Source organism: Exophiala mesophila (assembly GCF_000836275.1).
Source record: "Exophiala mesophila strain CBS 40295 unplaced genomic scaffold supercont1.2, whole genome shotgun sequence".
In the NCBI taxonomy this organism is placed as follows: domain Eukaryota; kingdom Fungi; phylum Ascomycota; class Eurotiomycetes; order Chaetothyriales; family Herpotrichiellaceae; genus Exophiala; species Exophiala mesophila.
In genome coordinates this window covers 593,151-612,927 of record NW_015622505.1, presented here as the reverse complement: position 1 = coordinate 612,927, position 19,777 = coordinate 593,151, and the positions used below count along the sequence as shown (strand labels likewise).

The 19,777-nt window shown below is 49.5% G+C and overlaps 2 protein-coding genes across 2 annotated transcripts; both read right to left on the bottom strand.

Annotated features, from left to right (window-relative positions):
• Positions 1 to 2,088: 2,088 nt before the first annotated feature.
• PV10_02139 (potassium/sodium efflux P-type ATPase, fungal-type) lies at positions 2,089 to 5,536 on the bottom strand (the record flags this gene model as incomplete). Its single annotated transcript, XM_016366422.1, has 5 exons — positions 2,089 to 2,845; positions 2,902 to 4,688; positions 4,737 to 4,940; positions 4,994 to 5,237; positions 5,285 to 5,536. 5 exons carry the CDS (start codon positions 5,534 to 5,536, stop codon positions 2,096 to 2,098), a joined length of 3,237 nt encoding a protein of 1,078 aa, XP_016225940.1. The 3' UTR covers positions 2,089 to 2,095.
• Positions 5,537 to 17,179: 11,643 nt separating this feature from the next.
• PV10_02138 (uncharacterized protein) lies at positions 17,180 to 19,718 on the bottom strand. The gene is made up of 4 exons (XM_016366421.1): positions 18,364 to 19,718; positions 17,815 to 18,312; positions 17,654 to 17,727; positions 17,180 to 17,595 (listed from the first exon to the last, which is right to left on the bottom strand). The coding sequence occupies exons 1-4, from the start codon at positions 19,493 to 19,495 to the stop codon at positions 17,497 to 17,499; spliced, it is 1,803 nt and encodes a 600-aa protein (XP_016225939.1). The 5' UTR covers positions 19,496 to 19,718; the 3' UTR covers positions 17,180 to 17,496.
• Positions 19,719 to 19,777: the final 59 nt, after the last annotated feature.

Below are 19,777 nucleotides of genomic sequence, written 5' to 3'. Positions count from 1 at the left end.
GATGTTGAGGTTTGATATCGATGACATCATTTCCACAACCCAATCTGCATCTCCATCTCACCTCCAAAGTGCCTTCGATTCTAATAGGTACTAACCTAGCTACATCACACAGAAGTACATTTCAACTCAAGCCTGGACGGAGAAAGCCTCCACACGACACGTTCCTACACTCTACCATGCATTGATATTCATTCCATCATTTGTGCATGTCTTTCACACATCAATCCAACAATCCCTCTCTTTTACCGTAGGTTCACGCAAGGCACGTAAAGGCCGACGAACAAGTCCCAAGAAATGTCATGATGCAGATGAGCGGAGTAAGCGGAGAGAACACACGGCGAGCGGAGTTATTACAAGTCTGTTACGTACACATACATAAGCTACATGGAAGGATATGATGTGATGTAAGTAGATGGGAAGGTAATGATGGACAAGATAGACAAGACGAAGACCAAGATCAAGACCAAGATCACACCACACGGAGGAAGGGAAAGGGCACGGGGGGAAGGTCTGGGAGGGGAGAGAGGTCTTGTGCTACTCTACTCTATGCTACACCATGTCGTTCGTAGTTTGATCTAGACTAAGGTATACTATAGGTTGGCACAATTGGATTCGTTGGGTGACGATCAACTGATTTTTCGGTTCTTGGGAGAGATTCTTGGAGAGGGGGGCAAGTTCCCTTCTTCCATTTTTCCATCTTTCTTGGCTTATGCCATGCAACTACAGAGTACTTACCGTATGTACAACAATCGATCACACGGCGCCGCGCCTCGAGGTGAGGGTGGAGAGAGAGGGGAGGGACAAGGGGGAGGAGGGAGGGAAGGTTGTATCGATAGGACACGCGCACACACGACACACGACACACGACACGGGAGGAATGACTGGGCTGGGCGGGTTGGGTTGGCACGGTTGGATTCTTTCGCCGAGCTTGGAAGGCTTGGAATTTTGTGGTGCGGTGGCCATCGGTACCACGGGTACATAGATGGGACTTTCTTGCCTGGATTGGTCACGGGAGGAGATATGAGAGGGGAGAGAGAGGGCGGGAGGGGGGGTTCACTGGTGGTTGAGAAAGAGATACAAGGTCCAAGGAATTTAGTGAGACATCTTGATCGACAGTCCAAGATGATAATGTATGCAACTATGTCTTTTATGTGGGCACGTGGCTTGACCTGTCTATCGATCACAAGGGTATCAACTACTCCGTATGGAGCTGGAGCGTGGCATATGGAGCTTTGTTATCTGCTATCCACGTTGATACTACTTAATAGTGTTGATATGATATTCAATAGTAGATACGTATGTCTTTGTCTAGTAGAAGATAAGTTTGATAAGTTTGATAGATGAAGGTTTGCTTACTATGGCACTCGTCTAAATTCACTGCTTAAGATTGGAATGGGATTTTTGTTAGGATGATATATCACAATATTGGGCTGTATATGCAATTCTATAGATTTGATAGCGATCACTGGCTGGTATGCTATACAGCAGCAACAGCAAAACCTTACAAAAAGACTCGACTCGACTCGACTCGACCTTGGATCTCGTTGAAAACGGTTCTTCAGTTGTTTTGGTGTCGAGTTACATTTCTCTAAAAGGTGGTGAAACAGCCTAAACCCTACCCAAAAACACCATGAAAGCGCCACCCAGTAACATCTACACACACATTTCCAAGTCGGTGGTTTGGTTGGATAGGTGCTGTTGAGGCAATGAGCTTCTTTAGATTCACTGGGACAAAGGTTCATCACCTCTATCCAGAGACCTCTCGCTCTCTCGCTCTCCCACCCCCGCTGCATTGCATTTCGTGTCGATTCAATTCACTCGCTCGCTCGCGCAAGGATGAACGATTGCTACATCATCACTCGTGGACAAAGTGTGAGAGCGTATATAATATGTAAAAGTGTAATGTTTTGTGCATGTGCATGTGTGTGAGTGTGTTTGTGTTTGTGCGTTATGTGTCAGTCATCAAGCATCATCAACTAGACTTGTTCCAACTTGTCTGTAAACATGGTCTGAGAACATGTTGTATCATCACACAGAAAAAAAAGAGAAATAATTTGGCCAAGGGATCTTTCTCTGCGCCCAGGAGTTGATATCTTTACACTTTCTCGCTGGCATCGCTGATCTCGCTGTGGGTATCATCGTCCACTTGGCCCGGGTTGATGCCGGCATAGCCATCAAAGACAACACTGGACAGACGGCGGGCTCGTCCACCACCAGCCTTCTTCAGTTGTTGTCGGAAATAGATTCTCTTGCCCCATTTCCAGGCTTCGATACCGCCGAAGAATAGAATGGCTTGGATAAACACCACAATCCACTCCCATGAGATACCGGTGTGCTTGAACACATCATGGTTGATGACAGGTACGTACAGGATGACGAAGATGGACACGAACCCAAACATGACAGAGTAGAACAAGAACTTGTTTCTCCAGACGTCGTGGATCCATTGGGTGAAGTAGAGCTTGCTCTTGGGTTGCATGCGGAAGAAGCTGCGTCGGAAGTTGAGCAACTCCCAGGCAAGGAAGAGAGAGAACCAGGTCATGGAAACGAAAGTGGTCGCACGAGCACGGAATACCAGGTCGCACTCTTCGCTGTAGCTGTCATTACAAGTGCCCTGTCCGAGGTTGCCGTCGCCGAATGCAAACATGACAATGGTGAAGGAGGAAAGACAGAGTGCGGCCATCCAGAAGCCATACACGAGCATGTCGATGATGAGTTCGTTGGTGAAAATACCACGCTTAAGGTTCTGTGGTGGACGTTGAAGAATATCGGCCACGGCGGCTTCGAGACCAAGACCCATATCGGGAAGACCTGATGTGACCATGATAACCCACATGATTTCAACCTGGTGTCATGTTAGCACCTATACCAAGTTGGATGAGCATTTCAATTTCAACTTACAGGGGAGAGGGGGAAGACCGAGACACCAGTGGTGTCCTTGAAGGCCAGACCGATCAATAAAGTACAAGCCTGGGCAATGTTCTGAGATAGCAAATGCAGCACGAACTTTTGAATATTGTCGAAGATTCGGCGACCCTCTTCAACGGCGTTGAGGATACTGGCAAAGTTATCATCAGTCAAGATAATGTCGGAAGCGTCCTTGGCCACATCAGATCCGCCTTGACCCATAGCAATACCGACATCGGCACGTTTAAGTGACGGAGAATCGTTAACACCATCACCAGTCATGGCAGCGTACATTTCTCGTCGGTGCAAAGCGTCGATCATGCGTACTTTAGTTTGAGGTGCGCATCGAGCAATAACAAGTGGCAAAACCGGAAGAGCATCGATCTCTTCATCAGAAAGACGATCGAACTGGGCAGCAGTGGTAACCATAGCATCAGACATTTCCTTACTGACGCTTGCCAACTTGTCAGGAACGATTCCAATCTGTCGGGCAATGGCGAGAGCAGTTCCAGGGTGATCACCAGTAAGCATGTGGACGCCGACACCGGCACGGTGGCATTTCTTGACGGCACCTTTGGATTCAGGACGAGGAGGATCGTAAAGACCAACCAAACCACGGAATGTCAATTCGGATTCGACCTTTTCACGGGCACTGCTGTCCGTGGGACCATCGTAGAATTTGGAGGCGAGGGCGAGGACTCGGAGACCTTGGGAGGCAAGGCTTTCCATGTTGGCGAGGATGTCATCTTTGATTTCCGAGGTCAACTCAACGAATTCATTGTTACCGTCCATGTCGATGTTGATGCAGCTCTCGATAACTCTTTCCACGGCACCCTTGGTCATGGAGACGATTTTTTCCGAGCCCTTTTGTTCAAAGATGACAGACATCTTCTTGACATCGCTCGAGAAGGGATACTCAGTAATCAGATGCCATGTGGGATTATCGCCTTCGGTAAGTTTGCGTCTGTTCCAGTCAAATCGCGATGCAAAGACCTGGATGGCAATCTCGGTGGGATCACCTCGGGCTGTCCAGCCTTCGCCTTCGGTGGATTTGTACACGGTAGCCAAGTTGGCGAGGGAAGCGACTTTCAAAAACTCTTCCAGGGGGACGTTGTTCTCAAGCAGTTGCTCAAATGGTTTGGCGTCATCTTCATCAGGAGCAAGCTCGTAGTCACTGGCACTGTCTTCGTCCTTCGGCGGGACAATGGTGTGGCTAAGATCTCCCTTGGTGGGATCGAAGGGGTCATTGCTTTCGCCGACGGAGTAGGTGCCCTTAGATGGGATCCACGCCTTCTTGACCACCATTCGACCTTGGGTGAGAGTACCGGTCTTATCAGAGCAAATATCGGTCACAGCACCAAGGGCTTCCAATGCATTGAGCTTTCGCACAATGACGTGACGTTCGACCATACGTTTAGTGCCAGCAGCCATGGTAATGGTGAGGACGACAATAAGGGAAGCGGGAATCATAGAGAGACCAGTGGCAACGGCGTAGATGATGACTTCACGGTTGTTGGAGAAGTCGTTGGCTGCAAGCACAATAATGGCGAACACGACAGCAATACCGAAGAGACCAATGGCGAGCTGGGACAGCTTTCGTTGTAGAGGGGTACCAACGTTGACACCAAGGAAGGCTCCAATAAAGTCACCAGCAGTCAAACTCCAGGCCTGGGCTTGACGATGGGGTTTGACCTTTCCTTCGGGCGTTCGCTTGGGCTCACGGACCTTGGAGTTGGTCTTGCGCAGCTCTGCAGCAATGCTACCAATTTCCGTAAACATACCTGATTACGTTAGCTTCGGATCGATGCAGGAATCAGCTTTCAGCTCACCAGTTGCGAAGACGATACCACGGGCTCGGCCCTTGGTGACATTGCTGGAAGAGTAAGCAACATTCAAACGATCACCAGGACCAGTTTCAACATCGAAAACAGCCTCGGCATCTTTGGTGACAGGAAGCGACTCTCCGGTGAGAAGAGCTTCGTCGGTCTCAAAGTTCATGACTTCCATGAGACGGATATCTGCCGGAATACTGTCTGGACAAGACTTAGCTTGATTTGGAAAATTCAGGGTTTTTGCCAGGTCTTACCGCCAGTCTTCAATTCAACCATATCACCAGGAACGACGTGAATAGTGGGAATGACCATGGATTCACCATTGCGAATGACGGTCGACGTTGGGGAGGACAGAGATCGGAGGGAGTCCATGGTCTTCTCGGCAGAGTATTCCTGCATGAAACCGATGATGATGTTGAGGATGATGATGCCAGTGACGACACCACCTTCGATATAACTGCCGATACCAAAGGAGACACCCATAGCCAAGATTAGAACCTATCGCAGTTAGCTTGCGCGAGAGACAGTAGATGGTGTTTACGAACCAACATCATGGCGTTGGCAATCTGGCGGACAAGAATTTTGGCCGGGTTGACCCCGGGGCCATTGTCGAGCTCATTCTTGCCAAATTCCTCGAGCTTTTTGGAAGCCTCAGCCTCGGACAGACCATTGAGGCCACTGACGCCCAGTTCTTCAAGAACTTCCTTGAAAGTCAAGGCATGGGCGGGTTTGGAGATGGGTTTGTTGGACTGTCCGGACTTGTGGTTCGCGAGGAGCTCGGCTGTCTTGTTGCCCATGTTGATGATGTTTATCCGGGTTCAGGTAGCTGCATCAAGACGATGAAGGGCAGCTCAAGGGCGGATAAAGGGTGCATGCACTGTCACAGTGGGCGGCTTGGGAAAAACAAGGGAATGTTATCTAAATGGGCAAGCATTGATATTATATGGATCGATAATCCTCCCCTCGTTGCAAACTTCCGTCATCGAACGCGAGAGCATTGGAGCAGGGTAGGGCCAATCCATTCGGCTTGGTACGAAGGATAAGGCAAGGCCGAGCCTAAGACGCTGAGAGTTGGGGTTTGGCGTTGTCTTGGGTTTCCACTAGCCAAGAGGCTGATACAAAGTTCAGCAATGACCTACCCGTTTGATATGCAACCCTCGGTTGGGACTAATCATGGGGAGCTTTGGCCGGAGTTTGCCCCCAGTCAGATGGGGCTGGACAACGTCCAGCGTCCAGGGTTGTCAAATAGTGTGTGCGTCGATACCACGGGTGGAATGCCACAAGATCCGTTCGAGTTCACCTGGTTGATGAGCAGCGCTCAGCGTCAGCATCAGACGAGAGGAAGCGCATGTATCGCAAGGAAGGATCGGTTTGGTCGGCGGCCATCGTAACGTGCCAAGGATGAAACTGGACCAAGGCTTGGCCGACAAGACGCGCAAGGCTCGGCACAGTTGGATTGTGGAACGGCCAAGACGCGACCAAGACTCGAGGCAAGGAAGCAAATGCACGATCATCAGCAGCTGTAGATTAGAGATGATATTTGGGTTATCATAAGAGGCAAACGGATGCTTGAACGGCAGACAGACTGGGGGAAAGTAAGCTCCTGCCTCTCATTGGATGTCGCCTTGGATGAATCGACAGTCGTAAATCTGAGGTCGCAATGTAGGATCCCGCCGGATGACGTAATGATGATCGCCGCAGTGTTGATGGGCTGGTGATGTGCTTCTGCCGTCTGGGGCACTTACAGTTTTCACAAGGCAGAGCTCTAATTCGTATGCGAGCGCAAGCAAGGCGGCGAAATGCTGCCCACCAGTGCCCACCCCACCTGGGCATTGTTTGTTGCTAGTGTGTATTGGGTTTCTAGACAGCCTTGTCGGCGATAGACAAGTCCGTGGACGGCATTGCGTATTCTGGGCTCCCACCACTCGGAACAAGGTCGAAAGTTGTCGAAGATCACAAAATGGATGCCGCAGAGCTCGCCGGTCAACACGGGCAGACGATGGATCCATTGTATGGCAGATAACGTGTGTTGATGAAGGGCTTGTTGGCTTGGGAGTGGGACGAGTGCGGCTGCCAACTGGTGCCAATCTGCGGCGCCATGTACGGTAGCACTCGAACGGTTAGCCCGATCACAAACGTAACAAACGGGCAGTCCGGAGTTGACATGCACAGGCAGACAGGCACACAGACATGACAGGGTGGATGGGTGAATGGAGGGGTCGTGTCGCCATGAGACCCAAGAGACCCAAGATCGCGGCGAGGTCTCAGCAAGGGCTCCGATAGGAGGATGAAACTTTCTGGCGTCAATTCTGTGACTTTTGAGTGGGAAGAGCGAGGAGAAATTGGAAGCTTGATCCTGGTGTGGACTTGGCCGACTTGGCAAGCCTTCCTCACGTGGCGAATTGCACAAAAATTCCAGACTGCCGTGACTGCGTAACTGCGGTGGCTACGCAGTCTACGGTGGTTTGACTGTGGACGATGTCTGCGTCATCTCTCAGAGGACTGGCTACCATGATCACCTACCACTCTTTCACGTTGTTTGTCCATCAAACCTGATGACCTTCACCACCCAGTCCTGCACACTCGTGCTCAAAGGGGCCCAGACTCTTCCACTACTGACTCGTCTTCGCTCCTCGATTCTCTAGCCTACGATCGAAAACACCCGAATCATCCGGTGGGCTTGTCCTTGGCGATAAGTCTTCAAACTCCAGTTCATTGCTTCTTCCACAGTAGCTTACGGTTCAGATGTTGTTGACAGTCTGCACATGCAATTTCGACTTCCTTTTGCGTATGAGTCCAGACCGTGGTTGACAACACCCTTGATAACAGGGTGGATCGACAAAAAGCAAACAGATGGATTTCAGCAATCTTTGATTCTTTCCTACCTATCGTACCAACTCCGTATCGAGCAAGATCTCGGCTCCGCGCTTCAGTCATAATCCATAATCCTTATCCACCTCCCGCTTCCACCAAGTATGCCCTCCGTAGCCGAGTTCCTTCACCTGCAAGGCCGTGTACCTACCAGAATCTGGGGCCTGGGGCTCAAACTCGGAGCTTATTAGAGCGATGCTTCAGCTAGACCCCTCGTTGAAAAAAACACCCAACCACAAGTGGCATACCTATACATCTCGTAAATAACCTCGGGGTCCTTTGACTCACCGTGCTTCACTGAAACGGTTTTGGGACATTTCCTTATCGCACTTCTTTCCCATACTTTGGCAGCAACAGCCACGATTGCTTTTGGTGTATCATTAGTTTCGGCTAAATGACACACAATACGAGCCCAACTAATGCTTTGACAAGTATGCAGTCAATCGTTCATTATTAGACTTCAACATATCATCTTCTCCACCAAAGTTATACGCGTACAAAAGCAAAACGTCGGCATGATAGTCCCTTTCTCAATATGGCCATGAGGAAAAGGAATAACGGTGAGACGCTCGGAATATGTCGCAGTTTCGGCATCGCTAAGAAAATGTTATCGGGTGTTGGAGAGCAAAGATTGGGTTCGTTTGAGCTCTGCCTAGAAGCCATCCCCGCTGTGAGATACGAACTACCACGACCGATTAAAATCGTCTCACTTGGTGTGTTCCAGGCTGGTCCACCTGATTGGCTCAGCGCAGGTGTTTTATCAGATCATTTGTTCTGCTGGGAGACTTCAGCTTTGGACGCTGGGGAAAGTGAATTGACATGTAGACATTTCAGGGGTCTCTGCAACACCCCGACAAATCTGCAAAATCTTCACAAGAGGTTGTAAGAAGATTTTGGATGACAACATCTCGAGATATATGGTAAGTTTGCGTTGCTCCATCACTGTACCTACCTTAGCTACTTGGCAGGGGCAGTGCAAATCAGAACTCTACAGAAGTACCAAGTACTACAAGACCACGCAAATACTCCGTACGTACTGTTGTATACCCCAGGTGTCCAGGTAAGGATATGATCAACCAAGCCAGCATGATAACACATATCTTGCGTGATATCAATTCATGCACTGCAAATCAATTTTGCTGGGCAGGAGCAAGTTCCATGCAGTATATGGACGGTTTGGGCAATAGTTGCCCTTATGTCCCAGGCTGGCGGCCACAACGCATCTCTGGAACATTGCCATATCGATAAACACCCCGCTGAGATGCTGCCTTGGCCAAATACGCTTGGCTTTCTGCACACAATCACAAGACATTGGCAACGACAAATGAATACGGTGCGGACATTCCTCGGAAAGACCGCCTTCAATGTTGCTCAACTCTCAGATATCGGTTCTAACGTCGTTTGGAACCTGGTCATCGGTCACGCGAGGCGGGCCGTCCCCATTGACTTCATACAAGGCGAGACCGAGTAGCAAGGGATCTGGCTCTTGGTGCTGCAACAGACCATTCGGGTTCCGATACTTGACGATTCTGCTAAAGTCGGGCAAACGGGTCAAATGCTTGTCAAGGACGTCCTACGTTGCATCGTCGGCGGCCTCTGTTTGAATATTCAATAGGAACTTTGCCCTTGCCGACCCCACGCCGCGTTCTTGGAAGGCTTTGCCGACCTCGAAACTCCTCAACCCGGCGTGCCAATGGTGGTAGGGGTTCCCCAGAGCGTCGTTGGTCACGAGTGGTATGTCGAGGACTTCCTGTTTTGTCAACCACTGCACATCGGGTATACTGGTCAATGCAAGAAAAGGCCAGACCGTATGAGCGATGTTATTGATCGATGCGGTCGACCCCTCTCCTAAGGCGAATTTCGGGTCTCAATATGCGTCGATTGACTTGCCCATGGCTTTATACCTCAGAGGCAAACCCCCTCCATTTGCCTTGGCGTGCAAGGAAATCTACGATGTGCTCTTCATACCAAGCATCGAGAAGAGACGGTGTAAGGTTTGGATTCATGATGCTGCTTGTGATTCATAGAACCCCGGCAGATGGTGTGATTGATGTTGCTGTTGTGGAAGAAGATGGAGGCTTGGCCATCGGCCTTGCAGGTGAGATTGACCACAAAGAAGACTGAATGCTTCGTTGTGCTATCATGACGCCAGCTGCAGAAGACTCGTCGGGCAGAAGATCACACAAGAGGTAAGCAAGAAAGCAGAAGAGCAGAGCTTCACATCTACTGAGATGCTCAATATGGCCTACGCAGTATCGTTTTTCTTTATATTTGCGACACTATGCCGGCCGCTCTCAACAGACAGATTACTTCTTTGTGTCAGTGTTAATGATACCTCATTCCTTCTAGAAGTTCTTCCGGATCAGGATCATCTCTTGGTACTCGTTGGACAATCTAAGTACTGTCCATATGTCATCTATAAGGTACGCTGTATGCGTGTCTACTTCATAACGATCATGATGGAGTCAAAAAGTCAATCGACCAACGCATTGACAGGCAATAATACTCGTAGATCTCGAGCCAGGCACCTCATTGCATAGGTACCTAGATGTCCGGATATCCATGCCATCATCTCCGTTTCCTAAGGGTCTACAAAGTAAAATACAAATGTCCCAAAACTAACCATTTCCCGAGACCCTCATTATTGCCCCTCGGCCGAGGGGCCTCTCCCTTGGCTCTGTAGGTCTCGAAGACCCCTCGTGGCCCTCTAACTACCAAGATACCTAGGCGTGCTAGGTAAGAACTAAACGTCTGACTCTCAGGCCCCTCGGCCCCTCGGGCCTCTACTCCATAGCCCCCCTGAACCCCACTAAGTTACACCTTTTGTGTGCTCTGAGCTTGTTTTGGTTGTACGGAGTAACACAGTCAATGACCCATTTGGAATTCTCTGTGCACAATAATAGGTACCTTACTTATGTTTTTATGTTTTTATGTCCTATTGTGTACGTACTACGTATACCTTGCCACGTACTCCATACGTACCATTACGTACCTGACCTACTCCGTACTTCCTATTCTGCAAATGTCACCCAAACCCACCATTTCATCCACCGAAACCCTTCCTCCACCAGTCCAATTTGTCTCTGGGAGGTATTGCCATCATGAGTAAGATTACTATTAGAATTCGTGGTAGTTGTGGAGGTAGGGTTCAAAGTAGAGGTCGATGCAGGTGTGGAGGTGCCGTCAGATGACAAGATAGGATCTCCCAGCCCCGATGTCCTTGCTTCCAGAACACTTCCTACTTCGACGTGTTTGATCAAAGAAGTCCACTCTGTTTGAGCAATGGCCTCTTCCCAGAACGTGGTCCAGCTCGTGTGATTGTGTCTATATCTCCACTGACCGTCGCCGGGACGACGTTCGTATTCTCCGGCGTTGATGTTGGCGGTTTGAGCGCCGACGATGAGAGCTTTTGTATGTGTAGATGATTTCTCTCCTGCTTGGGTTTCTTGTTGTTGTGGACCAATATCCTGGGCATTCCGGGTTAAGAGTTTCAAGACTCGATGGGCCAGTGCCTTCTGACCAGGAAGGTCGAATAGATGAAAGACCGCGCAGACATGTAGAATCCCAACCTTGCCGTCGAGTTGAGCGAGAGGGGCAGTTGGCGACAGATCAAACACGTCTGCGGGAGCAATGAATCGAGATACTGGGAATCGGTCTCGGTCGCAGAACAAGTCATAGCCACATTCAATGAATTCGGGTCGTAGGTCTGCTCCGCGAAGGCGACTTGCATCAACCCCGTCGCAGATCAGTTTGCGAATATCTTGTCCTAGACAGCATCCTAGATCGAGAAACAGCCAGTTGTGGCCTTGGCCTTCGTCTTCGTCGCCTGGGTGATCTTTCAATGCCGGTAGAATATCCGTGTGGTATAATGGATGGATACTTAGGTCCAAGTCAAGGAACCGCCATCGACCTAGACAAGGATACGGGTGTCGAGCGTATGCTCTGTCTCGAATCCGTGTAATGTGTTCTCTCTGTGCTTCCTCTGGGATTCCACTGTATGATGACAGCAGCGTCGACATGCCATTGGGAATTGTCCGTAAAGTTGGCTGATAAAACCGAGCGGAATATCTGGCTATACTAGGGTCGGCTGATTCGACCATTGCTGTCAATTGGCAGAGGATATTTCAGCAGGTGGTTGAAAACGTACGAATATTTTGGACGGGTTCAAATGTCATCAATGCTTATTACGTAGGTAGTTGATGGTGTTGCGATGATGCAGAATTGCGTGATGAAGTTCTCCAGGAGTTCTCAATAGTAGCCGATGACGCGGCCATTTCGGTCAGTGCCGCTTACTGGGGTGAATTGTAAGGTTATGTCGTGACCTAACTTTGTATACAAGTTCTACATCTGATGTATCATCGAGACAGTGGAAGAGTTTCCATACTATAAGCAACTCCAGCCTGATCGCCCTGAACCTTGTAAGAACCGCCCTACCACGCAGGTAGGGTTGCAAGTGTCCATCACATCGTCTAATCGACTACATCAAGTCTTTTCTGTCGTAATTTGATCATGATTGTTGGATGCCAACAGATGACAAAGTCTAGGGTCATCTTCAAACTTTTAGTTTTTGTTTTGTCTGCCTCAACATGGAGCGACTCTCGTTGCAGACCTGCTTCCAACCACAAGTCCAGTAATACCACGACATACCAACGCGGATCCCCGGAACTGTCCTCAGTCTACCACCCACATCTGGCGCTTTGGTGAGGAAGCCTCACTAGTTTTCCAAGAAATCTCAATGTCAAGACTTCTCTCCTGGCCCTGCTTCTTGATATAAGTCACCTCGCCGGTAACATCGGTCCCGGCGATCGGTTGGTCAACGGGGTCCTTGATCAAAAACACACCCTGCATCCAGTGTGTAGCTTTTGAGTGGGATCCTGTCGAAAAGGCAGTCAATCCCCTTTCCGTTGCCTTTGCGGCCGTCAACCCAGGCGGCACGTCTTCTGACTTGGAGGTTGCAAAGATGATGTCGAACCACACGATAAACCCTTCCAGATTCTTGAACCCGTCACGCCATTTCACGGCGAATGGCTTGGTGAAGACCAAATCTGAGAGTGAAGCACGGTGGAGATCGAGGTTTAGGAATGCCACACTCTCTGCACCAAGTTCCTTCTCGTCAACCACACGCACCAAGGCCTCATCGTGTGCCTTGTCCAGCATGGCTGTCATGTCGAACCCATATACGTTTCTCCAGAAGTCGATGTAGTCGGCCTTGAGTTCCGAATCAGCCAACGGTGCTATCCGTAGAGTTGCGTGGCTGGGAACCATCAATCCATCCTCAGCCAGATATTTGTCTCGTGCGTAGAAGACACTGTCGAGCATACTCTCGTACAACAGCACATAACCCATCCACTCGCTGACAATGATGTCGACCTTTTCGACTGGCAGGGTCACCTCCTCGATCTTGCCCCTCAGGCACTTGATTGTGTCCTGAAACCCATTCTTGAAGATATTCTCCCTCGCCTTGTCGATAATGTCCGAGTTGTCGACTGCAATCACAAGCTTGGCACCAGCTTTGGCACAGAACATGCTGAGAATGCCTGTACCACATCCGACGTCTAGCACGGTCTTGCCTTTGAAGAGATCTTTGTGGTCATACATAAAGTCGCGATAGGCATCCGTGCGGATAGTATCCTTGATCATGGACTCGTGGATGGCGTTGTAGGCATAGGATTCAAAATAGCCCTTCTCGATGCCCTCGGCCGTCTTGTCCTTTTCGGACCCAGCTTGTTGCGCTTTCGCACTGCTGGAACTGCTCGGGCCAGCAACATCAGGTTTTCCTTCAAGTCCGTCTAGTAAAGCACTTTGCACCTGCTCACGATACGCCGTGAATTGAGACTGTAAGGCGGCAAGTTGTTCTCGCAATTGCTCGACTTCATTGGTCGGGCCTGAGTTACTCGCTTCATCGTCGAAAACGTCATCCAGGCTGAAGAGCAATACATCGTCTTCCAACACCGGCTTCAAGTACTTGTCGTCATCGAACAGAGATTTGGATGAAGTGTCGGGTTTCGTGTTTCCATTCTTGACTTCGGATCGGACGTAATTGATGAGTTTGATCAATCCAAAAAAGTCCAAGCCTTTGGCAGAATAAGTCAGCAGGTTTTCCGATTCAATGCCACAAGAGGTCTTACCGTGATCTTGCCGTAACCTCCAGATATCAAAGCCATGTTTCTCACGAGCGCTTTCCAAGAGTCGTCGTGGGTCGGAGAAAGTTTCCGAGTCAAACAAGGAAATGAGCGTTAACTGCTCCTCGTCCTGCTCGACGTCCTCCCACCCCTCGTCATCACGTGTATCGAGAGGGTCAGTGATGGAGGAAGAATCACTGTAGTCATCCCTCTGTCCAATAGGATCAGACATTTTCAAAATCCTTGAAAAGTGTGAAAGATTTCAGCGATTGAATTTCCAAGTTTGTCAATACGGGGGAAAGGAAAAGTTGAGCGATGCACACACCCGTGGATGCTGCGATGAATTTAAAGGCCCGAAAAGAAAAATTGATCAAGTGTAGACACGACTCGGCTAGTAGCTGCGATCCAATTAATTTTATATCCTTGGACAATTATTTTTTTCGATTCTCACTTTCGAGGGAACGAGGCTACAGAAATTGCCAAGACAACCCGGAGTATCAATTTCCCGGCCAGTATTATCTACCAAAATGTTAGGCGAGGCTGTCATATTCAGTTGCCACAGCATCGTCCTTCTCCCTTTCTTCTATCTCATCAGACCTCGAATCTAGATTGATTGGACAGAGACTCAACCAGCCAATGATTCTGGACCAGAGGTTTGCATCTTCAGGATGACAAATAGATCATGTCGGGCCCACCAACTTCTCAGCCGTTTTCCATAAATATAGACTGGAATAGCCAGTAGACAAAGGAAAATCGAAGTGCCACCAAAAACATACATGATCTCTTCCGGGCCTTTGGCTGCGACCCATGGATTGGCAAAGTTGCTTAAACCGTAGAAGAGGAAGTTCTAGGCACGGTTAGCCACATTCGAGTCTAGCAATGAGGTGCTGTTAGTGGCCTACCTTGAATAACATATTCATCACAAAGATCTCGTTGCTCTGGCTTCGGAACGAATCAAGGCCATATGCAAGGGTTGCGAAGATTCCAATAAGAACCCCAACCATCATCATGCCCTGTAGGAATGAGCACAGCTCTGCAGCCGCACCGATTTCCAACGTGTACCCGAATAGAAACATGCCGATGCCGCAGAAGATACACGCTGGGAACATAAAAACCAGCCGGAACTCGGGCTCGCTAGAGTGGTACCTGGTTAGCGTGTGAATGCTCTGGGTGTTCTCCCCTCACTTACTAGACTCCCTTGTTTTTCTTAGTCATGTACTTGATCACATAGTCCCCGAAGAAACCACAGACAAGCGACCCGATCAATCCTCCAACAAATGGCCCGACGCCAATATATCCGATCTGAGCAGCCCCAAAGTTCCACGGCGGGCCAGAAAAAATGCCTGCGAGAATGATTGCCGAACCAACATACCAGCTGTTCAACAAGCCAGATGCGATGACAGCATAGCAGGCTGCAGGATTCAACAGGGTGAGGAAAGGCCCAAATAAGAACTTGACGATATTGTCCTGCGAGTATACTCCAGTCCAAACCGCAAGTTCTTGAACGAAGGTCTTCTTCTTAGGGATAGCGGGACGACCTTCGACATCTGTTGATGGCGTCTTGTGCTCTCGTTCAATTACCACTAATTTATCCAAATTATCTTCCGAGCCGATCGTCAAATCCGTGTCGTAGCGTCGGTCGCGGATGTATGTTGTCTCGGGACAGAACAAGAACATGAGTATGAATTGGACGACCAAGAAGATCTGGAACATGTGGAATAGCCACAGCCACCCTAGACTCTGAAAGACTTGACCACAAATGATTGAGGCTAAGCTCGAGGCAGAATTGAGGATAAAGTTGATAATGGCAATGCGTAGGCCTCGTTGGTGAACAAAGTAGATATCTCCTACGGTGGAAACGATGAGAGACTCGAACGCCGATGTAGAAAAGCCTTGGATGATTCGTGCCGCCAGGAGATACTTGTAATCGATTTTGGCCTGACCAACCGCTGTCCCGATGATGGCGAACAGGGTTGACACCAGGAACACAGGTCGCTTGCCGTACTTTCGACTAAAGGCCGAGACTGTTTAAGCTTGAGTGTGAGTTCACAAGGCCAACTACAACGGAAGAAAGTCAAGCATACCGAAAGGGCCAATGCACCCTGCAGCAAGAAGGTTGTATCCTGATGCCATGACAACGGTATTGATGTCTGTGTTGATCTGTTGCGCCATTGAATAATACGACGCATTGAGAAGCGGGCCCTGACTAAGTCAACTGTCTGATGTATGTGGTCTCACTGAATGCTACAGGGTACTTACATTGGTTCCCGCATTCAACATGGCACCAAGACATAGGATTGCAGTAATTGCCTCTTTTTTCCATTGTGACCAGTTCAATGGATCATTGGGATCTTCACTGGGTTGGGGAGAGAGGACAATATGTGCATCGCGCCCTGTCCCGTGTTTCAACCCTCGAGTGACTTCTTCAGTGTGCGCAGCCTCATCGTTGAGCAAGACTGTCCCAGGGACATGGTCAAGTTTTGAATCTGATTGTCATGGTCAGCGTCATAATAGAGCCAGTGGATGAAAGTATAGCAAACCTTCAAGTACTCCGAGGCCCATGGTGGAGGAAGTCAATATTCCAGATTAGGCACAACGGTTCACGTGAACAAGGTAGAGGAACACAAATTCAGGCGACGATCGAGTTGATATTTGATTGCGAGACTTCTGGCAGGGACCAGGCGTTAGATATGTATTTTCTCACAACCCTGCTCGCCTGCAGCAACCCCACAGCCAGCAACACTCTCAGAGGCTAGAGCGGCCTTGTCAAGAAACTCACCTCCTCATCACAAGCGACCCAAGGCTAGGAGCTAAACGTGGGTAGCGGGAAAACCCCATCAAACTCTGCCTGGAACTGTTACAAGGAGAAACGGCAATTGAGGTAAGAAACAACTGCCGTGGGAACAGAGAGTAGTGCTTCCTAGCGCAAAGGGGAAGATGACCACCGTTGACAACACAATTGACGTGAACGTTTGGTCCTGCTACATAGCTTCCATGGCCCAGGTTCTAAGCAAATGCCGAAGTAGCTGGCTTGAAGTTTACACGAGTTTACACGAGGTTTGATGGATGATGTGTGGGCGAGGCGGTCCAACCCCACATCTTGACCCCGGTTTCTTGATGGGTTCATTCCAGCGAACCGACCCATGCGGAGAGACAAGGAGTGGGGAGCCGAGGATGTACAGAGTATATCAAGACAGAACTTGAAAGAGGATATCGTCTTTCCTCTACTGTATCGACGTTAAAATGGCGGTATGCGAAGGAGGACACAGTGGTTATTAACGCTTTTGAATTGTCATCACTGACTCATTTCACGTTCAACCTGAGGATTGCTCAAATCAGATCCAATCTCACCCGTTCTTCGTCAATGGATTTAGCGAAAGCCAGTACAGCGGTGCCAGTTGGTTCATCAATCTACCCACCGGAGAGGCTTCTCCAGGTTCTTCGCACCCGGTACGGATATTGCCCACTGACAGCTACCCGGACATCTCCCACTCACTTGGCCCAAAGAGCCAAGGGCCCTGGCATGGTTGTCTAGATCTCCATCTGTTCACATGAGACTCTGTTCTGGCCACTTAGGTTGGTATGATCCAACAGTGCGTCACGATGAATGGCCAGTTTCGATGTAATCCACTTCGCCTCGGTCTACACTTTGGCTCCATTCGACAGACTCCGTAATGTGGTTTGTTTGTTGAAAATCATTCGCTGGTTCAAAGTGTCTAATGTTCTATCAAGTAACAATATCCTGGCCTTATCTTTGCTTTTCATTATTCGTTTTCAGTTCCGTCATCATTAGCGACTGGCCGGCTACCTTCTAGAGGAAAGCGAGCGAAGAGTAGAATGGCGAATCCCACAAATGCAACAGCCTGAATGATTAAATCAAAAGTCAGTGGGCGTGCGCAAACTAAAGGGAGAGCGACTCACGGCGTTGCAAGTGAAGACCAAGTGGGGCTTTCCGATGCTGGTGAAGCCCGCAAACACAGCTCCAAACACAGAAGCTAATGTCGAAGACGACATTAGTACAGTATCACAAGGAAGAGGATTCTTTTGAGCTCAGATAGAGTATAAGCTTAATGCTGACTTACTTGTGGATAATCGGGCCATGTTCTCAACGAGACTGATGCCAGCAAGGGCGTCCGTCCTTTCGGAGCTGGTGGCAGAACCTCCGAGCATTTGAAGAATGGTGCCTTTGGAGGCGGAACCAGTACCGGAAGCAAATGGGAGAATTGCAGCTACCAGATACATCTGCCACCCTCGATGCACAAACGAGCACAGAAGGGTAAGTAAGCCATCGGCAAGCAAGGATGCCTTTGTGTATGTCAGGTCGAATGTAAATGTCTGCTCTGACTTAGCCTGTGGATCTGATGGAGGCGTAGGAAGCAAAGGCTGTTGTTCAGAAGGCTTTGAAGCATTAACATTCTGAGTGGGTGTAAGGCGCCGACCCAAGGCGATCAACTGGGGAAAGACAAAGGTCAGGAAGAGACCCCTGAGCATGGAGAACATGAAGATCAGCCAGCCGTTTTGCTTGGTGCCAAAATCAAAAACATCCGTGGCGTACAACTGCAGTAAAGTGACAAGATAGCCTACGGCCTCCAATTAGCGAATTTTGGAAGAGGTGACCGGGGAAAACCCACCTGTAGCGAGAATGCCGAGGAAGACACCACAAGCGAGCAAGAATGCACCATACTCGGTTCGGACAAGCCCATCTCTCCCGATGAATTTCTTGGGCATAAATACGGTGAGCGGGCCGAAGTAGCGAGTGAGAAGCCTTGTCTTTTTCTCCTCGTTGCTTGATTGCTGGGGTAGATGTTTATTTTCAGCAGGAGGAATGTAAGGCAAAAAGGTGAGGACATAGAAGCCGGCGCCAGCGAAGAGGAGAAAGGCAAGACGAAACGGTATTTTGACACCGTATGCCTCAGCTACGAGGCCACCAGCGAGGAAGCCAAAAGCGGACCCAGCCATGGCGGCCCCTGTAACTCTCCCAAGGGCGGCAGTTCGGCCTTCGTGTTCAACGATGTCGGTCATGAAGGTGTTGAGTACGAGAAGATAGCCACTGGGACCGCCGATAATGCTCACAATCTGCGAGGACTGGACAATGTTGATTCCGGCATGACCCCAGACCTCGACACCAACATTCTGGATGAATAAGCGGACAGCAGGAAAAGAAACTTGAATGAACAAGGTTGCCTTGACACCAATGCGCTTGATCAGATATCCTGTCCAGAAGAGATTAAAAAGACCGAACACGGTTGTGGTGGCGCCTAGTATAGATATGGAAAGCGCGGTCGACGCTTCAATGGCGTGGATTGAGCATCTATCTGATGAAGAGGGGCCTGGAATCACGGGCGCTGACAGGTGCACAAAATAAGACGTCAGAGAACTCGGTGGATGTACAATGGAGTCATCTCGCTGGGACGGATGGTCTTGATAATAGGCGTCGCAGGTCATTAGCCTGAAGACATAGAGAAGTGGGACTTGAGTGACACCAAAGGCCAGACTGGTGAACAGTGCACAGAGGAGGAGAAGGTATTTCGTAGACCGGGGCCATTTGGGAGCGATGACATCGGGTAGATCATATTCAGAGTCGGAGCTTGAGTCATCTGGGATAACTTCTCGGACGGCTATGCTCTCTGCAGCACTGAAATCCTGGGAGCCCGTTCGACGCAGAAGACGGGACTCATCATCGTGCTGGTGGTGATGTTGTCTGTGGTGAGAGGCAGTGAGTGAGAGCCCATGGGCATCCTCTTGAGAATCAGTTGTCGTCATCTTTTGGTAGAGAGCCAACTGGAGCCGTAGGCGGGCCAGCCAATGATGAGGTATCTCTTGGATCCAAATCCAGGGCGATCACCACTTCAACTCAAGACATGGGCGTCAAGAATCTTCCGAAAGTCAAAGAGTTCCACAGTGTCCATGACACTTGGAATGTAGAGGCGTCAAAGTTAGTGAGAGAAGAGGAGGGACGCTGATCAATCAGCCTTGGTAAAGTGAAAAGAAGTGGTGGGAAGAGAATGTCGCCATCGCTGTCGCCATCGGGTTAGTGGTTTGGGA

Bases quoted from the DNA above. Each gene is read 5' to 3' on its own strand.
- PV10_02138 (XM_016366421.1), bottom strand. From the start codon at position 19,495: ATGACGACAACTGATTCTCAAGAGGATGCCCATGGGCTCTCACTCACT. The intron at 18,313-18,363 runs GTGGGTTTTCCC...TGGAGGCCGTAG, and splicing joins CCTCGGCATTCTCGCTACAG to GCTATCTTGTCACTTTACTG. The intron at 17,596-17,653 runs GTGAGTCGCTCT...TTAATCATTCAG, and splicing joins TGGTCTTCACTTGCAACGCC to GCTGTTGCATTTGTGGGATT.